The 14,177-nt window shown below is 38.7% G+C and overlaps 1 protein-coding gene across 1 annotated transcript in view; it reads left to right on the top strand.

Moving 5' to 3' along the window:
- Positions 1–14,177, top strand: part of LOC107082797 (neurexin-1-like) — a 1,206,010-nt gene that overhangs the window by 659,259 nt on the left and 532,574 nt on the right. Inside the window, exon 17 of the mRNA XM_015371662.1 lies at positions 644–763. Coding sequence (XP_015227148.1) covers positions 644–763 — 120 coding nt within the window. The remainder of the gene's footprint in view (positions 1–643; positions 764–14,177) is intronic.

Here is a 14,177-nt window from a genome sequence, read left to right on the forward strand (position 1 = left end):
TGCATTTTCCACCAATGTGTCACTGGCCCTCTCAAATAACTCACATCTTTGTCAGTGAAGCTGAGTGCTCCCACATCTCTTCCCCCATGGTGCCCATCTACATTAAGATCCAAAATTCTGAGATTAAAGTCAGAATTGTGAGAAAAAAGTCTGATATTCTGAGATTAAAGTCAGAATTCTGACTTTTTCCCCCCATTTTAAACTGAAATAAAATTAAAAAATCAGTTACCTTTTTTTTTTTTTTCAGTGGCCCTAATCCTCTTCCGTAAGAAAGCCCATTGTCTTTCGTATTGTCCGTTGTGCACACTGTTGTTAACCACTGTGGGTCTAAGTCAACAATCAATTAATCAATTTCTTTATTGTCAACTACAATTTTTATTTTAATCAAAGTAAACAAAGTTCTTGGTATTGCATTTATATTGTATATTTCCGAGTCAGATCTCTGGACTAAAGCAAGAACTCTAGTTCATACAAAGATTTGAAGCATTTTGTTAAAATATTGACCGTGCCGCTAACCAACGCCCTAATCTTTGGTTTAGATTTCTAGAGAATTGGACTACCAGAAGAAGAATGGAGACGATATTTTACATCCTTTGAAACGTACATCCTAATTTTATGCTCTTGGTTCATTTTACTCCCTCAGGACCGAGTACCACCTGTACGGAGGAGTCCTGCTACCATCAGGGAGTCTGTCTCCAGCAGTGGGAGGGCTTCACCTGCGACTGCACCATGACGTCCTATGGAGGCTCATTTTGCAATGACCGTAAGTCGTTTCTTGTTTCTTTGTTTGAAGTTGCTGCAGTTTGAATGTGAATAGGCTTGAATGATTGAAGGTACATTGGTCAATGCTTTGGATTTCTTGGATTGGGTTTTATTTTTGGACTTTGTTTGGATAAAACAGGATGGAATAGAAGGATGCTGTCATTCATTCAGTGAAACTCTTTGTAGAAGTGTAAAATAGGTTTTCTTATCTTTTTCTGTTGCGTCTTGGTTTGCCTTGAACCGACTAGGGAGCCTTTTTATCTCTCCAGTGTTGTACATTTTACCTCGCACCGTTTTGCTGTTTAGTCAGATGTGTTTGCAGAATCTGCTTAAATATTAAAGCTAATATATAAACAGCTATGTAAGCATTATTAAGAGCTCATTTGCTCCTTTACTTCAGCAGCACTAAAAATAGGGTGCAGCCAGAATATTTCATTCCCCTGATAGGTTTAGTTGCACATTATTCCTCAAAACGTTGCCAAGTCCAAAGTTCAGCTTAAGGCGGGTTCCTTCGACTCTGCAGTGCTGCAAACCCATGCTGTGAGAAGAAAAGCTTATTTAGGCCTGTTGTCCCTGTCATGGAGTCACCTGCTGAGAGGATCGCACCCATGCTGTGAAAAAAATAAAACAATGCAACAAAAACAGAATGGAGTTATCACAAAAAAATGTTGCTTATTTGAATGTTTTGTCATTGCTTCCATGGAAGCCTGACGCTTTATGTTTGCAGGCAGCACATTGTAGATAGTGAGGATTTAGTGCTGAGCATGCAGACATACACCGAGTGCTAAGAGGTTAGTTTCATTAAGACATACCTCTTTTTTTTCCTCTCAGTATTCAGTGAGAATTTAAAAAGATACGGTAAATAAGGATGAAGAAGCTGACCTCTTGTCAGTGAACAGTTTCTGGAATTAATTAGAAAACACTCCTTTAGCCTTAAGGAAAGTGACTGAGAGGTTTATCCAGCGCCGGCTTCTCATTACGCAATATGAATTGGTATTAGTTCAGTGGGCCAGCTCATGTTAAGCTGCTGCAGCCAAGATTGAGTCGGTCTCAACTAGTAAGCAAAGATGTTTATTGCTTTTGAGCGATGAAACTGATGTTTATTAGGAATACATTTGCATGAGAATTTGTTTGAGTGTTACACATTCAATATGGTAAAAGGTTCTGCACTGTAGGAATCTGCAAGGAAGGAAGGAGTTAATTGCTTTCTGTTGAGGCTGAAAGTTTATATGCTGTCTTCATTTTTGAAGAAAAATGCTCATGTTTGTGGAATCACCGTAATTTTCGGACTATTAGCCGCACCTGAATATAAGCCGCAGAAGCTAAATTGCATGATTTGTACATATACAAGCCGCACCGGACTATAAGCCGCAGGTTTCACACAAACTGTCTTGCGTTCGCAATGTCCGTCTTTCTCGCTGTCGTTCTGTCTCATACCACTCGCGGTGGAAGTCTGCTTCCGGAGGACCTCCGCATACCCGTACTTGTGTGTTGAAGCAAATGTGACGTCAACATGGCGGATGATAAAATCTGTCATGGTTTTGGTTATGTTATGCTTTACTTTCCTTCTTGTTTTCTAGTTTTATTGGTTTAATTCCTATTTTGTTGTAATTTCTAGATTTATGTTAGTTCTCATGTTGTCCTCTGTTGCCCTCTTGTGTGTGTGTGTGTTCCTTTCCCCTTGGCTCCCTCGTTGTCTCCTCACACCTGCTCCTTGTGAGCTTGTTAGCCCTCCCTTTGTCTCTGTCAGCTATATATGATCTCCGTCTGCTTTCACTCTTTGTTGGTTCCTGTTAGTGCTGGTCCTGTCTTCGCTGTAGTCGTCTCCCCTCGTCTCTCCCTGGCTCCTTCTACGTGTTTTCCCTTGAAGTCTCCATGGTTCTGGTCTTTTACATTTTTAGTTGGATTTTTGGACTGCCTTTGTTAACCATTTTCATTAAAACGACAAGTATTCACCTCTGCATTTGGGTCTACCAAACCACAACCAACCCTGACAAAATCCATAGATTTAGTTATTACCCAAGTGGCCGTTTGCTGTAAAAGTCCATAGATAAGCCGCATTGTTATATACGCCGCAAGGTCGAAAAATGGGGAAAAATTTGGGGCTTATAGTCCGAAAATTACGGTAATGTTTAAGCTAAGGTGTTCATGTGTTTGGTGTGTGCCTGATTTAAGAATGACCTGACAGAGGGACCTTCACCAGCAGCCTTGTTAAACGTTTTCTTTCCAAAATCAACTAGGACAATCTTTAAACAGGAATAGTAAGTTTGTTTTTTGTTTTTTATTTCAAACCCTAGACATGTGAGACAATATGAGGCAATCAGCAGTGACATTTGCATGGCATATGTGGTCATAGTCAGAGTTTTAAAGAGGTATTGGCTGCTGGTAAGAGTTCACTCACAGCTGTGTTTCTGCAAAGTTTTTGTCACGAGAGGTTGCCACACTGCACTGCTGAGCATCTGAGAGACCCTGGCTGCTGATTTGTCACTGATTGACCTGTCAAAGGGCTTTATTTTTTCAGATTTCATTTATAAAATTGTCTTTTTCAGATTATGTTTTACTGATCACATTCTCTTCACTTCTACACCCGATACAAAGGGTTGTTGCTAAAGTCAACAGTTCACACAGTGCAGTTCACAAAACACACAACCTGGAAAGGAGAAATTTGAAAATAAAAAATATGAGAAACAGAAGTTTAAAAAAAAAACAAAATCTGAGAAAAAAAAAAGCTAATTTAATCTCAGACCTTCTTTTTTGATTTGGAAGTTTCTTTTTAGATTGCATTTAGCTCTATTTAGAAAACGTGTTCTAACCCTAACCTCTTAAAGAAATAATGGGACAAAATTCACTCCATATTAAACAAACCCAAAAACTTTAAACCTGTTAATGGAGTTCCAGGTTCCCACTTATGTAGATAGCAGTGTGGCTGCCTGTACTGGTTTTTATGCTCTGTTACTGTTTTTTTTTTTGTTGTTGCCTTTTTCCTCCCTCGAAACAGCAGCACATTTTCTGAACTCATCTTCTGAAAAGCTTCCTGCCATTTACAAGCAAAAAAAAAAAAAAACTGTTCATCTCTTGACCTTGAGGTCTTCTCTTGACTTCCGTCTCTTTACTCCTGCCCTCTTTGCGTCTTTTTGGTGTTCTCTCTTCATCTAACGGGGATGTTTCACCAAATTAACATTTCTTGGAATAAGCCAACGTTCAATGAAAATTTCTTGAATCATCTATCAAGTCAAAGGTAGGAACTTTTACAATACATCACCTGACTAGTTCATCTGCACAATCTATTCTGACAATCTTATTTTTTTTATCCTTCAGTATTGACGTTTAATACCTTTCTAATATGGCATCTAATTTCCATGTTGTGCATAAAGATACAAATTCCAGAGAAACTCAAGAAAAGGCAGCGTTGTTGTATAGAAACTTCCATCTAACAAGTGAAACGCTGCACAGCTGCATAGCTTTCATGTCATAAATTATACACGTAGAAGGAGAAAAGCAACACTTAAATGGTGCCTTCAAAAATAGTCAAGAAGTAAAAGTGATTGGCATTTCTTTTGATTTCCTCTGTGTGATAAGAAGCAAACAGCCAAGAATAGAGTAATTATTTTACGTGTTGTCCTTTTCATGTGAAAGTTACGGAAAAGTGAAGAAGAGCTTTTCACTGGGTGTTTCTTTCTGTGTGTGTTTGGTCTTAAAATACCAATAAGCTTTACCTGAATAAAATCATATTTTACTTTACTGGATGCTGAGAACCCATATGCTCACAAAATGATTGTGTTTGTGATGTAAACATTATTCAGTGTCGAAGGGCTTTTGTATTATTTCCTCTACATGAGCCCTGAATCATTTGTTTTACTTGGGGAGGAAAGGTTGTCAAAATTATTGACACTGCAGTTATTATTATTTATGAATTCAGATGTGCAATTCAGCAGAGAGGATGATTCACACAGATATAAAAGGTTGCATTTTCTGGAATTTTTCCTTCTTTATTAAATGGAGTCGGTTGTTGGTTTAAGGAAAATCAACAGTACTTTCCAAAAGTATCCATACAAACTTAACCTATTCATTTTTTCTCCATTTTATCGTTATTACAGTCTGCTTTATTGGAATTTAATACCATAGACCAACATGAGGTAGTGCATTAGTAATGCACTGGTATGAAGGAAATGATTGAACAGAAAACAATTGTGAAAAATGAGGTGTGCGTTTGTACTTCGGGAGCATAAGTAAATAACCTCCTTTCCTTTGCTGAGACTTTCCGCCACATCTGAGAATCTAAAAGTCACCTATGTTTAGTTTTTGGAAACAATTAGAATTTCCTTCAGCTGCATTTTCCAGGACAAAAGTTTTCGGTCATGGGGTAGGATTATTCCGAGCTTCTTGAGCGGCAGGGTTGAAGCAGGTTGTTCAAACTAAAGTGCAATGGCGGAGGGAAGCTGCAAACGTTATTTAAGGCGTGATATATTTTACCTTTTTGTGAAACCTAATCAACTTTTAAGATACTTTAACATATTATATAGATATCAACTGTAACAGAATTTAAACCAATATTCAAAACGCTAATATTTGACAACTCTATCCATCCATTTTCGGTCAAGCTTATCCCAGCTGGGGTCGCGAGGGATGCTGGTGCCTATCTCCAGCTGTCTACGGGTTAGAGGCGGGGTAGACCCTGGACAGGATGGCAGTCCATCGCAGGGCAACACAGAGACAAACAGGACAAACAACCATTCATGCACACACTCACACCTAAGGAGAATTTAGAGAAGCCAATTTAACTTAACAGTCATGTACCTGGAGAGAGTACCTGGAGAGAACCCACGCATGCACAGGGAGAACATAAAAACTCCATGCAGAAAGACCCCTGGTGGGGAATTGACTGCAAGGCAGCAGCGCTACCCACTGCGCCACTAAGTAGCCCTATTTGATAACTCTACTGGTAAATAAATTATAATGAATATTTCCTAGACCTACTTACAGACCAAGCTAGGCATCGAGGTTTGTAGTTGTAAGGTAAAAAATTCAGTAACAATTAAAAAATATCCACTGGACTTGGTTTCCAAGATTTGAAGACGTTTCGCCACCTCTCCAGGAAGCTTTTTCAATTCAAATGTCTTGAAGTGAGTTTGAGTCTTATATAGACAAAGCCTTGTATCGCTTGGAAACATGCAAATGGAAACCGATGAATGGGTCGTTTGGTTCCATCGTTAGCCTGTAATATCTGAAAACTGTCTATGATTCTGAGGGTTGGTCGTTAAAGGGAATCATAGACAGGTTGAAATGTCTTCAAATCTTGGAAACCAAGTCCAGTGGATATTTTTTGAATTTTTACGGAATGACTATGACCTGGATGACTGAGAACCTTCATCAGCATAAGGGGAAAAATGGAAACAAGTTTGACAATAAAAACCCTGCACATTTTTTTTGATTTCTTTATTGTGTATTTCTGATTCACTTTTCTGTACAATACCGGAATAAATGGCGATATGTCTCTCTTCAATGCTGTGACCTTGACATCACCCCAAGGATGAATGATTTGACTCTGAGTAGATAAAAAAAGGAGGAATTGTGCCTTTGTCATTAGAGGGGTGTCTCATTGTTCCAGAGTTATAAGATACAACAGAAATCTGTTTGAAAAAAAAAAAAAAAATGAAAGACTAAGATTTCAATGAGCTATTATCACATCACTTGTTGACATTCTTTGATTTTTGGAATCCCTCCAGGCTAATTGATACCTGTATTAATTTGTCAAGCAACTGAAGATCATGTTCAAAGGGAGAACAGACGACTAAATAACATCTGACACAGCGGAAAATGGGGTAATTGAAAATGAAAATAGGATTATCCTGAGGTTTCTGCACCCGCTGACGGTTTTGATTAAAACTAGCTGAGTCCTGCAAACTGCTTTTTTAAAGCAAGTTTTTTTCAGATTCCAAAACTAAAATGAACATAAATGAATCCAAATATCTATTCTACTGATGTTACATTTATAAACATTTATTATTAATAATTCACATAAGAAATTTAGATATCACCTTCCAGCTTCAAGTTAAGAGATGATTTTTAACCTTAGAGCGATACATTTTCCCATTCCATGAGCTTATGAGAGCACTTAAAGGAAAAGTCCGGTCATATTCAGAATTCAAACTTCTGAAATTACTTTAAATATGTAATTAGTAGATACTTCTTTAATTAAGAGTAATTTTCATTTTAATGTGCTTTACTAGAGGCATCCATGTTCATCAAAGAACACTACTGCCACCTACGGATTTGTGACATCACGGTGCGGTATCGGCTGTTGATCAAGTCCCAGTGCTGCATCTGGTTTGGTTGAAAACATTCTTCTTCGAAATGTTGGCTGCATAATTTTTTTTTAATGGCCAGAAGTTCGATGGTAAATCCTCGCTCTTCATGTTGGCAATCCAACAACAAACCCATCCATGGAGAGTCGCGGATCGTTAAGGTGAATAAAGTCATGTTTTTTTTTTATTATACTGATGTATTACAACCTCCAAGTGCCATGCACATGGGTAGTTTAACTATAGCTCTCACACATTTTAATGGTGAAGTTCTCTGGAAATCTCCAATAATTGTTGTTGATTGCAGATGTGTCTAGTAGTTCCCACTGATTTTGCTTGTAAAGCGAGAGAACTGTAGCCTCGTGAGACCATCCTGATCTCGCGAGCTTTCAAGATTTCACTTGCTAATCAGTCTGGAGACTCTCCATTGAAGAAAATTTGGAGCCGTTCACCAAACGAACGTCCAATCAAGGTTGGCTTTGAGGCGGGTTGAGGTGTGACGCAACGAGAAGCGCGACAGTTCAGTCTAAAGAACATGGCGGCTTCAGCCGATGAAACTAGCATTAGCGTGGCTATCGAGCAAGTTTTATCGGAATTACAGAGGATTTCTTCACTGAAAGAAGAGCAAAACACTGCTCTGGAGGCTTTTCTCAGAGGAAAAGATGTTTTTGCTCTTCTCCCGACTGGTTTCGGCAAGAGTTTGATCTATCAATTGGCTCCTCTTCGTAGTTGCTCTGTTACGTCATATTCTTCGTTGATCTGATTGGTTTATTTGGCCCGTCTATCACCAACATAGGCCAATCAGCTAACCAGTATTTTCGCCCCTTCACAAAATTACTTCAACGGAAGGTTTCCAGATGGATATGCGGAGCAAATCTATCTGGACCCTAACTCTAACCCTACACCTACACCTAACCCTACACCTACCCTATCAACTTACCAGACCAATTAGCTACTGACCCTAATATTAGTGGAATCCATGTCTAAACCTAACACCTGACCCTTGCCTTAAAATTACACTTAGCCGATCCCTAACCTTGACACTTGCCCTAAACCTAATTTTAAGCCTTGCCTTAACCCTAAAACCTAGCCATTACTCTAAAAGCTAACCCTAGTTCTCCAAGTTCTACAAACTGGCTTGGCTATGGATCTGAGAGATACCAACGAACGTGCGTCGGCCCGTGCATTGCCTTTGATCCCCTAACCAACTGCTCTAGTCATCGGACTGGGTGGGGGAAGGGTCATCGAGAGAGTGTCTAACGCCTAACCTAACCCTAACCCTAATGGATATGTGGAGCAAATCCATCTGGCGGAGTCAGGTTAAGAGAATGGCGCTAGGCTTACTGCACCGTGACCTCACTGCCTGAAGATGTCATGAGTGAAGTGTTACTATATTTGGGCAAAAATGGACGCTCCCAGGCTCAGTGATTGCGACGAAAATTATTGTTTTTATTAAATTTTTTTTTACTGATTAACACTAGATTCATTAAATCACTGCAAACGTATTAGCTTTAGGTATAAATAGTGATCCATTGATTAATCCTTGCTGACCGGACTTTTCTTTTAAACCTCTGATTCATGCCAATGTATTCATGTTTCCAAAATTACTCAGAGGGTTTAACATTTAGCTTCTGAATATCAGAACTGAATATCAGAATGTGCGTGATTGTGTTTTGTAAACAGCTCAGAGAGCCATGTAGCAGGATTCTCATGAGGGGAAAAAAACGGACTGAAACACACAAACATTGCCTCCTTTTTGTTGAATCAACCATAACATTCAAACTTGGATACGCTTCAAGAAAATTTTTCTTGCTGGAGAATTGTTCTTGTTTTCTGTCCTGATTATTAATAGTAGCGTAATGTGGTTTGCTTTAACTAGAAACAGTTCTGTTGTTTATATTACTGGCATGTAACTCTAGTGGTTTCCTTTACTCTAACACCTTGTGTATTTATATAGCTGTCTTTATGGAATAACAAATTGAAAAGAGCAGCCTCATAGCCTTTCTTTCTCAGAAGCATCTGATGGCATTTGTTATTCCCCAGCAGCCCTCAGTGATTGACTGGTCTATTTGTCTCTGCGTAGCATGTAAGTGGGCCACTTGGTATTCTGCTTTATTCATCTAGAACCGACACAGACAGAGATGCTGTGCAAGAGGGTGCAGTATAAGGACTTAGTTTGTCTTTCACTCTCTGACTCTGCTTATGTGCACATTAGAGAGAGAATATAAGACAGAGAGGGTCGTTAGAGTGGAGACATTTTGGTGTGTTATTTGGTTTAACTGTATGAATTCACTGGGCGCTACCCCATCACGTGCATATGTTCAGTGAATTCAGCTGCTAGCACATGCTGCTGCCAGGCATACTAACTAAGAAGACTGCTAGTGTTTCTGCAGCACTGCTGATTTCAATCAGCCTCTTCTCTCAATAGCTTATCTCTATTGCTTTCTCCATTATCATTTATACTTTAGTATAAAGTTTATGGTGGTTTATTTCTTCTATAGATTATTGCTAATGCAGTTCTTTATATTTATTCATGTAGACGTAAGACTGACTACAAACTGATTTTTTTTCTGTGAGTCAAACATTGACAGTTTGTACATTGTTTTGTCCCACATTATCTAAGCTTACTGTGTTTTAGCATTAATGTTTATGTGCTCTACAAGTAAGGTACATTAGCAATTATTGCATAAATGGAGGGTTGATCTTTGGTGACACCATCATGCTCAGTAACACATAATTTAAAAAGAAAGGAGTGTTCACATTCCCATGTCGCTTTTCTCAGTACATGTGCAAATAAGTAGATAACACTGTTTCAAAAATCAGTTTCCACAGGCCTTACCCTAATTAAAATGAGATATCTTTTCATGATGCTGAATTGTTTATTGATTTATTTTAGAGGAAGCTCTACTGCCACTATTTTAATTATCACTACTGGATGCCAACACTATGCCAAACTATTTGAGTCGACCACATTTTTGTCTTTGTAAGCTATTTCACTCTAAGGAAATTCAAAATCTTAATTTAATCTAAAATTTTAACTTTTCATACTTTATAGCTGGAAAAGTCTTTCCTGTATCTGAATAATGTTGACTCATCTAGCTTACCAGCAGTGTATAGTATTGTCATGGTTTTAAGGTGTTTGGCCAACATCCGGACACAGATTGGGGAAAACAGGAGCAGTTTAAGATGTTTAACTGACTTCTCAGAAATAAAGTCAGTTCAGAAGAGGAGCCGCAGACGAGGTTCGGAACGTCAGTGTTCGGAGTTCTGCAGGAGGAAGGAGGAAACTGATTAAGACTAAGAAAAGCAACAGAAACCTGCGCTGTTGCTGCTCAGGTATGGATAACATATCTGGGAAGGGTGAGTGGAGGAATGGGTTCTGTAACACACGGCTTTTGGATGGGAGGAGGTGGCTCAGCGACAGGTGGGACTTAGGTGGGGGTCCAAGCAGCACTGCATCGGAGGCAGGTTTGAGGAGCAGCTTAAGGAACCGGTGTGAATCCAGGAAAGGGAACTCTTGTCCCGCTCGGTAGTACTGAGGGGGCTTGAGGGGAACGCCAGAGCAGAATCTGAGCAGCAGGGATTCAGAGGCTAGTCCTCAGATCAAAGGGACAGGCGGGTGAGTAATCCAATGAACTGAGGGAGACAGCTTAGAATCAGGAATCCAAATAATCAGTTTTCAGAGATCTGTCGACTGGACAGAGATCTAGACGTACCACAATGGTTTAAATGGTAAATGGCTTGTACTTATATAGCGCCTTTATTCAAGTCAGGAGACTTGACCAAAGCGCTTTATACTACATTCATTCACACACACTCACACTGATGATGGCAAGCTACATTGTAGCCACAGCTGCCCTGGGGCTCACTGACAGAAGCGGGGCTGCCGTACACTGGCACTACCGGGCCCTCTGACCACCATCATTAGATGATGCAGGTCACCCTAGTTTTACACTCTGGCGTCTTTCAGCTGACTGTACGCTCAACCGAGCAGGCTCAACAAGCTGCAGGTGTGGGGCCACGCCCACCTGTCAGCAACAACCACCTGTGGACGAGAGTAAGGACAGCACAGAAACACCGAAACCTGACAAGTGTTAGCTGGGTACTTAAAACCCCTAGGAAAATCTCAAGTCACTTTTTCTTAACACTGAGAGCAGATAAAATACAAGTGCGAAAATTAAGCTGCTCTGTTTTTGGACTTCAATGAGTATTTAATGTGTAACACAGCCTTAAATTAGAAATTCAGACTGCCGAATGTAGGATAAAACAAACAAAAAAGCGCTGAATGTTGGAAAAACTGTAAATCCTATCTCAGTCTTATGTTTACATTTGATCACCATGTTTACATTTCATCACTGCTGCACTTTAAGAAATTGAATGTCTTGAGAGCTGAACTGAACAAAAATTTTGTTTTGTACACACGGAGTGCATAAAACGACAATAAGTCTAAGCAAGATTTCTGTTATATCTGCAAAACTACTATATCATCAGTATATTATTTATTTTGTATCTAGTGGCAAAACCACATAGAAATCAGACAAGTTGAGAAAATGAAAGAATGTACATAAATGTATACTAATTTTGCATCTAAAGGTGATCATTATCCTTGGCATTGTTTGATTTAGCCTTGGCTTCCACATTAGCACCCATCATGGATTGGCTGTGTCACAGTGTTACTCTAAACATATCAGTGTTTTTTTGCAACTGAAATTCTCCCTGATTGAGATTTAACTCCTCACTTAAATATTTTATCTGACTTGATTGCAGTTCTTCAGGTCTCATGTTGGATTCTGTCCAAACTCATCAGCCTTGTCTCCCAATAAACCAATGTATCAGCTTCATGTTTCAGTTTGATGTGCACTGAAATTTCATTCTGGCATCCTGCTGTTGTATAACTGTATGGTTGTTAAAAAAATTATATAAAACTGTAGAAATCTATTTGAAGTGATAGCTTACATTGCTTTTTAAGATTCTGAAGTTGGTTGTTAGTCCAGTGTATGTTCTTTTATCTTTCAACCTTACCCTTTAGTTGAGCCTAAACCATTTAGACATTTTTCTGTGCCCAAGACACTGGTAGACGTCTTAACACTTTTATTATCTGGTATCTTGAAAAAAAATTAATTAACGTAATTTTGGAGGGATAGCTAGGCAAGGCAAGGCAAGGCAAGGCAAATTTATTTGTATAGCACAAGTCAGTACAAAGACAATGCAAAGTGCTTTACATGAGTAAAATATAGGAAAATAAAACAGAATCAAAGCAAGTAGGAAAAAAAATAAGAAAATAAATGAATAAAATAAAATAAAAAATGCAGACTCCAACAATGACGTCTTTAGCTACATATTACTTTCATGTATTAACCCTAACATTTATTTTTATTGTTCTTTATTTCCTCATTATTTATTTTATTCATTTCATGTCTGTTGCATCATTGAGTAAATTGAATTCAGTGATTCTGAAGGATCCAGCCCAGCTCTCTATGCGTGTTTTTTGTTGCCTTTGCTAGCCTACTGTTCAAGTTTGATAAGCTTTACAGGCTTCAAGAAGCATGAGTCACGCTGAGCCCTTCTCACCTCATCTCCTCTATAAACCTTAATGGAACCTGATGAATGAAATGTATTCACTCTCATCTTCTCCTGCAACTCTGCAGGTCACTATTTGTTTAGTGCATCACATCAGAATCCAGGATGGCCAGGGATTTGTAGGCCAAGGTTAGAATGTACATGTGCATGTTTTGTCTGATTGTCAGTTGTTAGGTTGCTTTTTAAGATGCTCATGCTAATATTGATGAACTCAGTCCTCCCACTGAGCTTAGATCAGGTCCAACAGAGAACTTAAGGGCTGGATTACCCCTCTTACGTAGATTTCCATCACTGGTTCCAGTGGTTTAGACCCATACCTGGGTTGCTTTGGAGGAATGTGACCAGAACTACAAACAAATTCTTTATTTATTGATCTAATCTGCTTGATATTGTTGCACATAGAGTAAGAGAAGAAACAATAATAAGAAACTAAAATATAGTTTAAAGGAAAAACCCGGTCATATTCAGAATTCAAACATCTGAAAGTACTTTAAAAATGAAAGTACTTTCAGATGTTCCCTAAATGATAAGTGTTTTAAGAGTAACTTTCCTTTGAATGTGCTTTACTAGAGGCATCCATGTTCATCAAAGAACACTACTGCCACCTACCGGTTTGTGATGTCATGGTTCGGAATTGGCTGTTGAACAAGTCCCAATGCTGTTTAGGTTCAACAACCATTGCTGATGGGTCAGTGAACAACTTAGTGACATGTCAAAACACAGGAGGTTTGAGTTGGTATCATGTGAAGCTGAAAAGTTCTAAAATTTTGGGGGGAAAATTCTAAATTTTTTTACACACAAAAACTTGATGAACTCATAATAGAATCAAATAAAATGTAAATCTCTCCATGACTTATGGAAAAATGTCTTCATGGATCCTTTGCTGTCGATGCAAACTGTCCTGGAAACTCCAGTGACAGCAATATTTAAAAAACAAAAAATACTATTAAACATCTATTTTAAATCATTATAATATGGGCTTTATTGTCAATTTAATAAGCAAAAAGAAAGGCAGGGATGATTAACAACCGTTCCCCAAAAAACAATGTATTGCCAAGCCGCTGTTGTGTGTCAATAACCTTAAAATTAGCTCCACCTTGTCACTGTGATACTTTCTCTACAACAGATAGAAAGGCAAACAGCTTTTATTTACATAAATGAAGGCATTGGTAGCAGGATTTTGTAACAGAATCAGGATTTCAAGAGGAGACCCAAACCCTTAAGAGACACTCTAAGAGTGGCTCGAATTACAAACATAGTTTAAATGGATAATCCATAATTTTATGCCATTATCTTTACCTATATTAGGTACACTGCAAAAAATCTAAATCTAACTGGACTATAGGGCGCGTTTTTTATATACAGGTACATGTCCTCTACTACCTTTAAATACCTCTACTGCGTATTTAAAAATACAGCGGGGGCAAAACTGAGTATGACTGTGCTTTATTCATGTATTTATTACAAAGTATTTATCCAACCTGGCTGCTGGCCGTGAGACAGACACATCGCAGATGACACAGCGCTGTGATC

This window comes from Cyprinodon variegatus, unplaced genomic scaffold (genome assembly GCF_000732505.1).
Source record: "Cyprinodon variegatus isolate N-32 unplaced genomic scaffold, C_variegatus-1.0 Scaffold62, whole genome shotgun sequence".
NCBI classification, from domain to species: Eukaryota; Metazoa; Chordata; class Actinopteri; order Cyprinodontiformes; family Cyprinodontidae; genus Cyprinodon; species Cyprinodon variegatus.